Raw genomic sequence first — 15,144 nt, 5'->3', positions numbered from 1 at the left:
CGGACAGAGGTTAGACCATTGGAGAACAACACAAGTAGAGAGAGAGATAGAAGAGAGGAAAGATCACAGTTGGACCTGCAAGGGCCGGTCGGTGAGAAAGGTCATCAACCAGGCCAGGGCCGGATCAGTAATACCAAGTTTGTCCCGGAGACGATTGAGCAGGATGGCGTGATTGACTGTGTCAGAAGCGGAGGATAGATCAAGGAGAATGAGGACAGAAGGGACATTAGAGTCAAGATTGGAGAGCAAGTCTTCACGGGTGTTCAGCAGAGCAGTTTCTGTGCTTCTGGCAGTTCTGAAGCCAGACTTGTGGTCATGAAGGCAACCAACAGTTTGAGTATCTAGATTAAGCTGGGAGATGGCCAGCTTTTCCAAGAGTTTTCCCATTAAGGAGTGATGGAAATTGGGCGATAGTTAGCTGGAGAGGAAGGATTGGCCGAGGGCTTCTTCAAAAGGGGGTGCACAAGAGAGTACTTAAGGGAGGAAGGGAAAGTTCCAGTGGCAAAGGAGTGATTGCAGAAATTGGCCAAGGCTGGAGCAAGGGTGTTGATGTGGTCCTTGATGGTTCTGGATGAGCAGGGGAGAACCTGCTTTGATGAGACTTTCATAGATCAGACTTGTCCAGAAACATTGTCAGGGGTGAACAGGGGGAAGGAGGAGAAAGGGGGAGGAGAGACAGCCTCAGACAGGCCAGGATTGGTAGAGGAGGAGGAGGATGAGGAGGTAGGATGTTCTGAGTTTTAGTAGTGAAATGAGAGGCCAAGGCCATGCAGAGGGCCTGGGAGGGAATAGTAAAGACTGCAGTAGGATTGGCCAGCTCCTTGCAGATTTTGAATGGCATTTATAACGCACCTGTACACAAGTGTTTCTTAGAGGTCTTAGCTAATTTGCTTTGCCCGAACTTATTGCCTCTGGGTGGGAGCGCTGCGCGTTATAAATCAACATAACATAACAAACTGTGTTGTGGCCTGCCTGGTTTCATGTGCAAGCTGGTGTCGGAGTGCATACCCGGAATCTTGGTATGGAATGTTGGGTTGGACAGTGAACTGGCTGGGGTGTGGATGAACGAGAGGTTGCTCCCCATTTGCTTGCCTGATGTATCCTAAGTGACCTTTTGGAATTGTACAACAAACCTACCTTCATACTTACCTGTGTATTCAGCATGGTGCGTCACCTGAAAGAGCCAGGTCCCTTCAAACTGTTTGCACATAGATTAAGGAATATGAGGTCAGGAGGATAGCTCAGGGCCAATGAGTTTGTCTTGGAAGCAAGACAGCGCATAGCAACACAGGTTTGAATCCCGGTCGCGCACTTAGAAACTGGTCTCCGGTATTAAGAGTGTTAAAAGAACAATTATAATGATTAAATACCTTTAAACATACATAAAAAGAATGTCTTACTATTTGGAACAGGTTGATGAGTACTCGGAATACCTATTTTTGGAAAGTGAATACCCCCACGCTAGATGATCCCAGCCACCACTCGACATTAGACTGTGACAACATTACAAGCGCTTCATAATAGATTCTGACATCACTCCAGGAGCTTGGTAACAGATTGTGACATCATTTCAGGAACTTGGTAATAGATTGTTACATTGCTGCAAGAACCTGATAATATAGTGTGACATCTCTCTGGGAACTTGGTAACAGATTGTGACATAACTCCAGGAACTTGGTAATAGATTGTGACATCACTGCAAGAATTTGATAATAGCGTGTGACATCACTCCAGGCACTTGGTAACAGATTGTGACATCACTCCGGGAACTTGGTGACAGATTGTGACATCATTCCAAGAACTTGATAATAGATTGTGACATCACCCCAGGAACTTGGTAACAGATTGTGACATCACTCCAGGAACTTGTTAATAGATTGTGACACCACTGCAAGAACTTGATAATAGATTGTGACATCACTCTGGGAACTTAGTAACAGATTGTGACATAACTCCAGGAACTTGGTAATAGATTTTGACATCACTGCAAGAACTTAATAATAGCTTGCGTCATCACTCTAGGCACTTGGTAACAGATTATGACATCAGCCCAGGCACCTGGTAACAGATTGTGACACCACTCTAGGAACTTGGTAATAGATTGTGACAGCCTGCTCAAAAACTAGTAAAATGATGCAACATCACTGCAGAAAACTGAATTCACACTGCTCTCTTTTTCTTTTCCCATTCAGATACTTCCCGAAGGAGCCTGGCATGACTGCCTGGGGGGCCCCCATCGTTTGGGAAGGAACCTTCAACCAGATAGAGGATGATGAGATGCACCGGGCACGCGGCACAGTTATCGGGCTGTCTGTCTTTGCAGTGGGAAAGTGAGTGTTACATCAGGGCATGCGCACAGGCTAGCATGAAGGCCAGGTCTCGAGGTGGGGGCATGGTGACTGTTTCCAATACAGGTGCAGAATTGAGGTACACAGCTGGGCAAAGGAGCCAGATATGTGGGTGTGGGACAGTAAGGCAGCAGGCCCAGGCGCTTGGTCACTAGCAATGAGGTACAGTGTAATAAGCAGGTTGTAGGGATGCAGCAGGACCTGATGTGAAGGAAAATGGCATGGCTGAGTGTACAGGTGGGCACCATTGCCTGGTGAGCTGCAAAATGCCAGGGCGTGCTGTACAAGAGGACAGCTGGCCAAGCGATCAGGCCACCACTTTTACCCGGTGTGCGGTTGAGCTATGTAGTCAAGCTGCGATCAGCGTTGCCTGCTGGGACTCTCAGCTGAGTCAGTGTATAGAGGGGAGGGGGCAGGTGCACAGGCAAGTCAAGGGGCCAGGGCAGTGACGTCATTTAGGGGTAACCAGGCGTCGCACTTGCAACCCCCCGAGGTCTCTCTTGCTCCACAGGTGGTCTCCCTTACTACCCCTAAAACAATTTATATTTTAAAAGAAAACCTTTTTTTTTTTTATATATACACATTGAAGCTCCAGGGCTGTAGCCAGTGCCATGTGGCTCTCTGTTTCGGGAGTGGGTGGCTTTCTTGTTCAGGCTTCTTGAAAAAACGGGGGGTTCCACAAGTGTAACACTTTGAGCAGTAACCCCAAATAACAAAGAATAGGAATAACAAATAATGTGTCTTTCTGGAATTCTATACAATAATTGCTAGACTCATAACAGGTTTATTTCAGGTACACTTCAGGGGGTGAGTCACTGATTTAGTCTGTTCTTAAACACCTCAAATTCACAATGCAGACAAAATACTCCAAAAAGCATTTTGAGTAGAATAAGTATCCATTTCGGACTATGTATTTTGCTTTTCGCAAGTTGCAGTTATAGCAGTTTTTTTCTGCTGATGCATATGGTGATCTCTGGGCCAGGGATGTCATTTCATCAAAATGCCATGGGTAGTGGAAGTGACATCACATGACCCTTGACCTCAGATGTCATCACAGGAAGTGGTGTCATTTGACCCCACCCCGAAGTGACATCACGGGAAGGGATGGAACACAACCTTTCACCACTTCACAAAACAGGAAGTGGCATCACATAGCATTGTTCCTAAGTACACTACAAAAATATGATTATGATATCACTATAATGTGATATACTTTCATACAAGAATGGATCACCATATGTATCGTTAATATCTGTGTGCATAGGCCCATATTACCAAATTATTGTGAATGCAAGCAGACGTCCGAGGCCAAATGATAATGATGTGTTATTATATAGCACTTACGCTTAAGCACTTTATATAGAACTAATATACATACAATATCACCCAACCTTTGTTGGTAATCATTTATCGAACTCAGAAGGATGAAAGGCTGAGTTGAGGTGTTTAAGAACAGACACAGGGCCTCATCACGAGTTGGGCGGTAACGCTGGTGGTATTACCACTAGCGGTATTAGCCCTACCATCAAACCCCCCGGCGCTATTAGAGCCGGATCACGGGTTTGGCGGTAATGGAATTCCCCATTCCCCTCTGAGCCCATTCGGGAATGCCCCATACCCCATTGGGCTCAATGGGGAATTTTCACGCTCTTACCGCCGGCAGATTTCCCGCCGGCGGTAATAGCGCGAATTTTCGGCGGATTTCCCCCCAGCTCAGAGCTGGGGAGAAATCCGCCGAAGCCCTGATTTGGAGGACACTTAAATCCGGCGGTAATAGCGCGACCGCCGGATTTAAGGGTTACCGCCAAACTCGTGATGAGGCCCTAGATCAGTGACCCACCCCCTGAAGTGTACCTGAAATAAACCTTTAATGAGTCTAGCAATAATTGCATAGAATACAATAAAGACACGTTATTTGTTATTCCTTTTCTTTCTTATTTAGGGTCACTGCTGAAAGTGTTACACTTGTGGAACCTCCTGTTTTTTTAGGAGGCCTGAACAAGAAAGCCAACCGCTCCAGAAACAGAGAGCCAAATGGCACGGGCCACACCCAGCCCAGGAGCTTACATAAAAGAAAAAAAAAGTCTAATCATTTTTTTAGGGGTAGCAAGGGAGACCTCAGGGGTCAAAAGTGTGACCCCTAAATGACGTCCCTGCAGGGGGCAGGCAGTCGAACAGGCAGGAAAATCAGTTGATCAGACTAGCAGGAGCATATATTTAGTTGTGTTATAGAGCCCTGTGCGTGGGTGGCGCTGGGTGCAGAATCGGGGGCGGGCGGGTGTGCCAATCACTTGGGTAGTAGTGACTGGTTTGTGGCAGGTAGTAAGGAGGGGTGGTCTCTCTCGCTCTCTCTTTGCATCCTTTGTCCGCTGGCACTGCACTGACACATTCTCATGTTGCCCGTGTCTTCCCTGTGTTCAGGTACCTTCCAAGATATCTGGGGCACTTCCTGGAAACGGCGGAGCGCCACTTCATGATTGGCCACCCTGTTGTCTACTACGTCTTGGTGGATGATATCTCCCTAGTGCCCAAACTCCCTTTGGCACCCAGAAGGACCATGGTGGTGACCAAGATCAAGAAGTATGCCCGCTGGCAGGATGTCAGCATGATGCGCATGAAAGACATCATCGAGGTTGTGGTCCCTCGCGCGCAGCAGGAGGTGAACTTTCTCTTCTGCATGGATGTGGATCAGGAGTTCACATCTCACTATGGAGTTGAGGCCCTCGGCGAATTGGTGGCCCAGCTCCACTCTGCATTCTACACGTTGATGAGGAGCAACTTCACCTATGAGACCAACCCTGCCTCTGCAGCTTACATTGCCCCTGAAGAGGGCGACTACTACTATCATGCAGCCACCTTTGGCGGGGTGGTGCCCGAGGTCGAAAAGCTTGCCCGTGCCTGCCTGGAAGGCATTGAGAAGGACAAGAACAATGGACTAGAGGCTATCTGGCATGATGAGAGCCACCTCAACCGGTATCTCCTACACACAAAGCCCACCAAGCTCTTATCACCAGAATACAACTGGGATGGCTATATAAATGTCAGATACAACAGACTGCATGGGATGCCAAAGGAATATGAAGTTGTGCGCGAGAACCAGACCTGATGCCACCCAACTGTGGGCCCTGAATTATCCTTCATGGGCAACTGACCTAACTGCATCCTGGGTGCCCCAACATTCACCCCACCCAAGAAGGACCTTTTAGCAGTCCAGGGTGGAGAAGGGATTCAATACTGTAATTACTGAGACCAGAGATGGACTTTGGGGTGGTAGTCCACTGAATGGCCACTGCCCTATCTGGGCGACGATTGCACTATGTTCACAAACAAGTTCAACTTTGCGGTGGCGCCGGCTAGGTCACTTTGTGCGGACCACATCTGATGGCCACCCCAACAGATATGGGGTGTATCAGCCACTTTTACTCCCTGAAAATAGGCAAACACTCCCAGAGAATGAATACAGGGATTAAAAATGCTCCCAACTAAACATGGGGGACAGGCAGATAGGAGAGCATGTCCCCCTGCAATCCCTGCAGAGCTCCATGGATATGTTTGGACCAGTAGTGCCCACAGTGCCACAGGAGGAACCCTGAATCCTTGCTGCCCGATCCAAAGAGGCAAACACGTACCTTTTCATGCACATGAATAGCTACGTGCAAAGAAATATTTATTAGACAAACTTGTTTTACCGTGAAACATTTTTTACTCGCTTATAAAATACTCCAATTCAAAGGGACTTACTTTTTTTGCTCCCTAAAAAATATTTTACTCCCAACTTTTAAAAAATAGGGTGTAAAATACTCCCACCATTTCAAAATGTTATCGGGAGCACTGGGTAGAGTTCTTTCCTACTATTGGTTACCTACAACTTTCGCGTCATACAAGCGTAGGGTGACTCGTTGACAAGCTGGAGAATAGAGAGCGCTAGGCAACATGGGCGTGAGCGCAATCACACGGCACAGTGCAAGTTCGGGGTACAGTTAGAAGGGGAGCGCGACCCCCAATTGTCCTGTCCTCGGCAGCAGGGCCCACCCACCTTTCCATCTGTCTGGAAGCAATGTATTCCCACTTTACAAAGTAAGAGCTAGGGAGATTAGCTCCCTCCCACCACCAGTGTCTCTGTGCCCACGTGTGGATAAGTGTTCATTCACCAAGCGTGCCACGGTGTGCACGTGTGGGGTGTGAGCGTGTCCAACAGTTCAGCCTGTGTGCTGTTTTGGCCATTTATTTGTAGTACAGCCCTGATGAAATTCAATATTCAGTGTGTGTTGAGTGTAAACTACTGCAATCCCATGGGTGTTGGGCCTGTTAGGCTTTCACTGGTACATTGCGTGAGGTGAGTTACTCACAGTGCCAAGGTTGGCTCTACGCGAGTTTCTTATCAGCCACGCGATCCAGAAGCTCTGGGCTGGCTGCTTAATGCCCTTTGTAAAATACACACACATTTCAAAAGAGGTGAATGTTCATAGCTGGGGCGTTTTCATGCAAACATGTTTAAAGATACAGGAAGAAGTAGCCACAGGCCTGGCATATCAAAATCCTATCATATCCTGTGCATATAAAAGACTTAGGATGACTATGGGAAATCAATTCACACTTTCACCACTAGATCGCAGCAGAGCAACACTACTGCAAACCACCAGACAAAAGTAGATGAAATAGAAAGCTTTTGGAGCAACATTGTCAGCTTTCAGAGCGATGGCGCTTGGAGCCTTTTAATAGAAAGAGAGAGAGAGACATAGGTTACATAGTCACCCACAGCACGTCAATGAACCAGAGAGATGACACATTTAGAAAGAAAGTCACATCCAAGATCGATGAGTCAGTCCAGCAACGGTACCATGCAGCTCAATGGCATTGCACTGCAGAGGCTCTGTCACCAGACACTGATTGCAGGCGCGTCCCCCGACTAAGAGAGTGAAGCTCAAACCATCCACCTGCCACCAGGCAAGGGTCCTGGCCCCCACACTTACTGAGTGGGTAAAGCTCAACTGCAGGGGTGTTACTACGTCTGGAAAGGATCTGGGCTACGCTGATGTTGGGACTGTTGGGATTCGGGACTATCTAGCCTTTTGCTGTTAGCACCTGAGCTTCTATTCGGGGCTACAGCCAAAAGACCCAAGACTATAGCCCCCTCAGCCCCCCCTAGCAATGCCTCTGCTCAACTGTACCACACAGGAGAATAAAGCACACACACCTATCCCCGTGCCACCTCCTCTAAACACACCAGCCCACCTACCCTCCTCGCTTCCCTCTGCCACCAGGCACAGCTTCAGGATATTAAACAGTCTGTGAGGTAAAAAACCTTGGTGTCATCTTTGACTCCACTCTCTCTTTCTCTCCTCGCATCACAGACCTTGCCACAAAGGCCCACTACCAACTGCATCTCCTCAGAGGTATTCTTAATTTTCTCACTTTCCCTCAGAAGCTCACTGTTTCCAGAGCCCTGGTTCTCTATAGGCTGGACTACTGCAACAGCCTCTTTCTCAATCTGCCTGCCTCTACTCTCCGCCCTCTGCAACTAATCCAGAACAGGACTGCAAGACTTATCCTGGGCTTCAGGCCCAGGGACCGTATCTCTCCAGTCCAGGAATCTCTCCCGTGGCTCCCGGTGGCTGCAAGGATTAAGTTCAAGACCCTCTGAATTGTCCACGAGTTCTTCTCGGGCCGGGCCCTCACTACATCCAGCTCTCTCTTCCTAAAAACCTTCCTTCTCGTGCCCTTTGTCAGCCACCTCTAACTCTCTGAGGGTCGGAAGCTTCACTGGACAGAGAGTGGGGGGGGGTAGATCTCTCTCCTCTGCAGGTGCCTCCCTCTGGAATGATCTCCCTGCCCCTCTCAAACTTGAGCCGGACCATCTGAAGTTCCGGATGCAGCTCAATACCTTACTTTTCACCTCTGCTCTCTCTCTCTACTCTGCTGACCAAGCTGTCTGCTGCACTGACTTGTGGTCTGGATACCCTCAGAGTCTCACTGGGTACCAGGCTCCTCCACGACCAGTTGCCCCTGCACTGCCTCTGGGCCTGCCGCTCACTTAGGGGCTGTAACTGTAACCCTACAGTCCCCTACCTCCTTGCACTTACCCAGAGCTGCCGTGCCATGGATGCACTTATTGAGCAATGCTGCCCTGACTGCACGTCCCCTTTGCCTCTTACTTGCCCTTCCCCTTCTCCCTCCCCCTTGCACTTTGCACGATCGCAGTTTCACAATCTGAATGACACAATGCCCAGTAAGATTGTTTGTTTTATCCTCACCCTGTCTTCCCCTCCCTTGTCTTGTCGCGCCTAGAAACACATGTGTACAGGCACGTTAAAAATGACTTATCATATAATTCGGCTACCCTAGGCACCGCACAGAGCTATCTCAGGCTCCAGGCCGACAGCTCCCTACCTCGAGCCCACATGCGGTCACTGCCCCACCACGACAGGGCCCAGGTGTTTCAGCAGCAGTCCCAGTTTCAGGAAGTCACAGTGAAGGTAAGAGCTTGGCTAAATATTACACACAATAGAGGAGGAGACACAATCAAAACAGAGGAAACGATACAGCAGTAGAAAGAAACTAGCGATAACACTCAAGCACAGGGAGAAAGCAAGACACAAAGGACAAGATGAACCTGCCTAGTGCTGACAATATGCATCAAATTAGATTAACACAACATTGGTAGCCCAGCAAGTCAATGCACCTTTGTCTGGGGAAACATGGGAGCACTGAACTAATAACACATCAAAGAAATACACACTGTGCTGTCACAGTGAACAGTGTCTATGGCACCTTCAAAAGAAGCACCTCCCCCAATGGAGGAAGTTGGGCTCTATAAGACCAACTTAAATTACACTTAAGGAAAACCTAGTGACACAAGTAACACCGCAAGCACCCAATCTCTGAGATGGTTTCACACAGTGCAATTCTACTCTAGCATTTGCATGACTGGAAGCTGAAGCACAGCCCTCTCCTCAGCATGGACCTGTCTGTTCTTAAATAGACACATGTAGCACCTGGAGTCTGCATTAGGCGCCAGAACAACAGGCAAAGCAGGACATGGGCTGTTGCAGGTTTTTCCACAGCTGAAAACTACAGAAAGTTTACAGAATTAATTATACTCTGCGGGGTGAAGTGAAAGTGACAAGCCACAGCTGGACGAAATGTTTACAAACAAATCATCCATTTTCCAAATCCTGCAAATGAATTCATGAAACCACTTAAACTGATCCAGGCATGACAGCAAGACTGGTATTCAAGAAATATCCCCATCAAGAAAGGTACAGCGCCCCCACTTCCAAGACCGAGCTGAGGGCGGCCCACCTGCAGAGTGAGACCTTTGCATGCCTCCTGAAAGTAACACGTGACCAACCCTCTCTACAAATAGGAAGTGACACCTTACGGTTTACCTTTTCCCTAGAGAGAAGGCGGCTGCAGAAGCATAGCAAATGCCCAAGGGCCGAGCAACTGCAACTGCATTGCCCCCCTGCACTACCCACCCAGGAGGAAGGCAGTGCCCTAGAGTGGAGTGGAACACCTGCTCAATAACATGCTGTCGCCACATTCATCAATCAACACAGGAAGTGCAGCATTCGCCCATGCAAGACACACTGAGAAGGAACTACACATTAAGCGATACAAGGACTTAGCGGTGCCGTAGGAGCAGGAACTTCAGTGCAGGACGGCAATGTTATTTGCAATCTCTGGCACTCACAATACTGACCTGATATAATCGTGTGTGGTTCCAGAATCAAACTGCAAGAGTTACTTGAGGATATTCTGCAAGCTAATGTATGAGCTGATGTTGGCTCTTACAGCTGTGTTGTAGAAGTCCAGAAGCCTGGTCTCCACCATGCCCGTATGCCCCCCACGCTGGATGCCAACTCAGAGATCAGAACACCTAAGTCCACACACCCTCCACGCCACCTGAGGCTCAGTGATCTGCTCCCCACCGTCTCCTCCCCTGGGTGCTTGTAGATCCCTTGCTGTCAATTGCACTCCCTCCCCTGTTAGCTCCCCGCTCCCCTTTTCTGTGTCCCTCACTGTGTTCCTCCCCCAATGATTGTAAAGTGTTCCGTTGCTTCCTGAAGCTGGGTCCGCGCTCAATAACTACTATAATAACACGCCGTAAGCGGCTTGTTATAAATGAATAGGAAAATCGGCACCAGAAGCTGGGTGCACGCTCTACTCTTGCAACATTGTTTCTATGCTCCGTACACCACAACTGTATTTTAATGATTTTAGTCATAACTTTTATTCTTCATATTCCTATTGTGTTTATTTGCTTCTAAATTGTGTCTTTACGTCGGTAGTCCTCTAGATTCATTCTGTGCGATTCAAAGCAGAGCTTTTACAAGTCTCTAAACACATGGGTTAGAATGAACTACAGTTCCCTACGCTACCTGTAGTTCTTTGGTGTTTATCTACAGGACGCAGGCGCGACCGCACCTGGCGCGAACGAGCCAGTTTGTGCCGGTTCGTGCTCGGGAGTGCAGGGACTGGAGTAGGATAGGAGGTCGTAACTGAAAGCCGTCTGGGGACGTTTTTCCTTCCACTTAGTCTCTTCCCTTGCAAGCCCTAAGGTAACTTTTGATCCTCCTTCGTTTCGTATTGATGCTGAATATGACTACTCAATCTAGATTGTGTCTGCAAATGGGAAATAATATTACATTGGGAAACATTGCAGACACGGACACTGGGGTAAGCACTGAACTTTATGATGTGGTGAACTCCGAGGGGATACCACAGCGTGACTCTGGCTGCGTCTCTCCATTAGCGCCCACCCCCTCCCCCTCTGCCTAACTGTGAACTACCAGGAAGTATTCGATTGGAAGATAATTCCAATAAAGGCAGCACCCTACACTTGGAATCTATAGAACCTATAAAGAGCCAAGTGCATGTCTTGCTACTTAACACAGGCTCATTGGTAAAGCACTCCTTTGAGATTAAAGATTTTATTTCTACTCATGATATTGATATCCTTGCTTTATCAGAAACGTGGCGATGAATGAACGTTCTACCTAATAATAATAAAAGATGATTTTGACAAGGATGTCAGCGCTGACCTTCCTAACAAAGACAAAAACCCCAGGCTTCTGGAAATTGTCGCTCAATGTATATTACATGGACCCTGGGTATCTCCTAATGCAGCATCCCCTTGAATGAAGTCAGAAACCCGCTGTAAAGGATTCCCAGAAGACTTCAGTGAACAAACCAAGTAGAACGTCAATGGATAAGCACAAGGAAGGAACAGCACATGGAAGGAACAGCGCAAGGAAGGAACAGCACAAGGAAGGAACAGCACAAGGAAGGAACAGCGCAATGAAGGAACAGCGCAAGGAAGGAACAGCGCAAGGAAGGAACAGCACAAGGAAGGAACAGCGCAAATTGGGAAAAAACGCTGACAATTAAGAAGTAGGTCATTACACTCTGAAAGCAACAAGAGATTCATTGCACCTATTAATGCGGGGGTGTGGATGCTATGTGTCGCACCCAGTAGAGTTTGCTTACACACTGGATATCTCATATTTCCGATGAGCCGTTGCCAACCAACATTACCCGTAACCGGTCTGAAAAGAGGACTTTTCACAGATACTGTAGAAAGTGTATCTCCGGGCTGCCAGAGTTTCAAAGGCACCTTTGCCACCACTCATGCTGTGTGCACAGCAGTAAGAGGAACCGTGTGGAGTTTGCAGTTATTCATTCTTACTAACACCAACAACTATCAGATTATAGGAGCGCTGCAGCTCAGGACTTTCATCATCACAGAGCAGGTTCATTGCAGCTCAATGCTGAGCAGTGCAGCAGCAGTAACAATGTGCTGGCTACAGTGTGATCCACTCTTCCTCGACTCCAGTGTTGTTCAGTGTTAACTCCATTATCTGCAATGTCATTATTGGGTGACTTGGCTTCAGTTTACAATTGAAGCATGTATCTGCTGCAGTATAATAACAGTGGGCTTTAACTGCCATTCAGTATAAGGCAGTTTATTGGCCTTGGAGGTATAGAATAACTCATTTGTTTATTGGCCATGATGTGAAGCATTTCTATAAAGCAATGTGATATTAGTGTAACTCAATATTTAATATGTCTTCAGTGTAAGCACTGGGTATCTCTTCTGTAATGTAGCAGTGAACAGTGTTTTGGCAGTGTACGTGTAGGGTAAATAAAGAATAATTTAGTATTGAAACTTTGTTTGTTGCAGGGTAATTAAGTCAATGTTAGTGTTATTTAATATTGAACAGTGCTATTTCACACTGAACAGTGCTTCAGCAGTACAAGAAGAGTCAGATGAGGACACATTTGCACTGGACTTGTACAATGCAAAAATATTTCATTTAATGTTTAATGCATGTTATTAGTTAAAATTAAAGTTCATCAAAGTGTCTACATGTTCATGTGTTTCGGCCCATGCAGGGCAAGATGGATATCACACTGAAATAAAGCAGGAATTGAAGCAAACTTAACTATAGGTAATTGGAGAAATGGATATACACATTGCAGCTGATCAAACATTGAGTTAAAAGAACATGTGTACCTGAGTCTCAGCATTACATTCTTTAGCCTGTGTCGCTTTGATCACAATGGTTGAGGCACAAAATGCCTAAACATAGCGGCAATAAAGAACTAGACTGCTGACATTTGTTTCCGTAATGTCTCCTAACAATGCGCCATATTGAAAAGGGCAAGTGCTCAGCACTACTAATATCCAATACCATAATCAATAAGTAACAAAAAAGGGATATCCTCAAATAAAAGACATCAGCAGTACCTTTGAAACCAAATTACCAATCCATGCTGGCTAGAGGGTAACTGGCCACCATCACAATTAATGACTAATGCAACCAGTTAGATTCTCACATCGTAAGTAGTGGGAGCAAACAAATTCATTTTACGGTGTACTGAGCTCCCATTGTTATTCGGCCCTGAGGAATGCATGCAGCTCAGAATCAGCGTTTAGTCATATAACGTCCAACTCCATTAATGTATGTTGCATCCCACCTCCTGAGCACCCATTTATAGAGCCCCCGCCCCCTCCGTAGGGTTCGGAGGTGAGTATTCAATTCCCCAAATCTCTATGTGGCTCAAATCTTCATTCTGATGGCAATTGTGCCAAGCAGTTACAGTGGGTCTGAGAGATTGTGGATAGCGATTGCTCAGATATTTTCTACCACCGTACCTTTTAGTGGTCCTATAGTGCTACCAAAATATACACGTGTACAAATGCAAATGATAATGTACAATACAGAGTTGGTCAGGCAGTTTATGAAACTCCTGATGGCAAGACGCTTGCCATTGTGATGGAAACTGTTGGTCCCTTTCTTAGCATGAGGACAAGGTTTGCGTTCACGATGCTTATAATATCCATAAGGTAATGGCGGTGACCACATGAGATTATTGTTAACGGTTTGGGGTGGAGATTGGCTAACTATATCCCTAATCATAGGCGTGTATCTAAATGTAATGGCTGGTCTCTCTGTGCCAAACTTCTCGAGATCCATTAGCTACCCAAATAATTTAATTTGAATCTTTGTACCCATTTCTCCAATTACCGATAGTTATATTTGTTAAATTTTGTGCTTTATTTTTGTATCACATCCATCCTACCCTGAAGATGTGCTCAGGGACGAAACATGTGAATGAGTAGACGCTTGGATGGGCTTACATTTCAACTGACAACAAGGATCACACATCAAATTATTTATTTTCCATTCAACAAGTCCAGCAAAAATCTTAACATATTGCACTCTTTTTTATAGTGTTTTCTAATGTACCTAAGCAAGATAAGGTCCTGAGGTAGTTGCAGTAAGCATTCCATACTTTTTTAACAGAACAATAAAGCAGATGTGTTCGCGTATCCTTTTGCAAAGTGTTTTGGAAGTGTGTGTGTATGGTAATTCTATTGTAATTCAGTATTTAACCATTTACCTCTGGGGTAAATATGGTGTAACTTCAGGTTCTTTCAGTGTTGCACTCTGAAGTCTAAAGTACTTAGCTTTGGTAATGTTCTTTCCGATGGACATGATCTCGCTTCCATGGAGGCGTCATCACTTCAGATAGCTCCAGTCACAGATCAGATCTCGAATCGTTAAGCAGCCACTGCAGGCGCATCAGTGTTGCACCATGGCCAGCTCCGTCACAGAGTCATGGGAGTCACTGTCATCATATGTGACATAGCTTGCATTCGAATGGAATGGCATATGCCGCCATGCTTCATCTCCACCCAACTTCCTGACATAGAAGAACGATATGACTGCCGCCAAAGGAGCACAACGCAGATTGCAAGCAATGATGGTCTTCCAGTCAGTTGCTAGATTGTCGGGAAGTTGACTAGGAAGCATCGGAAGGAAGTTCTGTTCTTCTAGTGCATGCCTTTCTCTAGTGGATTCCTTGTCTGAATAAAAACTTCTAAAGTAGGACTATGAAAGAGGATGGCGGGCAGGGAATCATAGGCTAGTTTTGTATGTAATGTAATTTATCGTGTAAATGTTAACTTTGACTTTGTATCTAAGTGTTTTACATTCATTGCTATTACTATTTTATGATCAATAGTTCATACTGATTATTATCTTGTAATTAATTGTAATTATAGTATGTTATTGTCTTGTGTATAAACTGTGCAAAAGGTTTGTTGTATTTATAACCAAATGGATAAATAAAAAATCATAAAATTCAATTAAAAAAAAAGAATCAACACCACAGGTGATGAAAAGAAGATCTATCCAACATGGATGCCCCCCCCACCCCCCCACCTCATATTCCAGGCAGTAATACTTGGCAAATGTATGCAAAGCTAGCCAAGTGGCAGCTTGGGAAA

At 46.2% G+C, this 15,144-nt stretch overlaps 1 protein-coding gene across 2 annotated transcripts in view; it reads left to right on the top strand.

The window, feature by feature from the left end:
• LOC138521855 (N-acetyllactosaminide alpha-1,3-galactosyltransferase-like) overlaps window positions 1-14,184 on the top strand; it is a 155,248-nt gene extending 141,064 nt beyond the window's left edge. For both annotated transcript variants that reach the window (XM_069635001.1, XM_069635002.1), the window contains exons 4-5: window positions 2,193-2,330; window positions 4,770-14,184. In XM_069635001.1, coding sequence (XP_069491102.1) covers window positions 2,193-2,330; window positions 4,770-5,454 — 823 coding nt within the window. In that variant the 3' untranslated portion in view covers window positions 5,455-14,184. The remainder of the gene's footprint in view (window positions 1-2,192; window positions 2,331-4,769) is intronic.
• The last annotated feature ends 960 nt before the right edge of the window (window positions 14,185-15,144 follow it).

This window comes from Ambystoma mexicanum, chromosome 13 (genome assembly GCF_040938575.1).
Source record: "Ambystoma mexicanum isolate Mex_15411 chromosome 13, UKY_AmexF1_1, whole genome shotgun sequence".
NCBI lineage: Eukaryota > Metazoa > Chordata > Amphibia > Caudata > Ambystomatidae > Ambystoma > Ambystoma mexicanum.
Note: the sequence above shows the minus strand (reverse complement) of the source record. Positions and strands in the feature narration are given on the sequence as shown.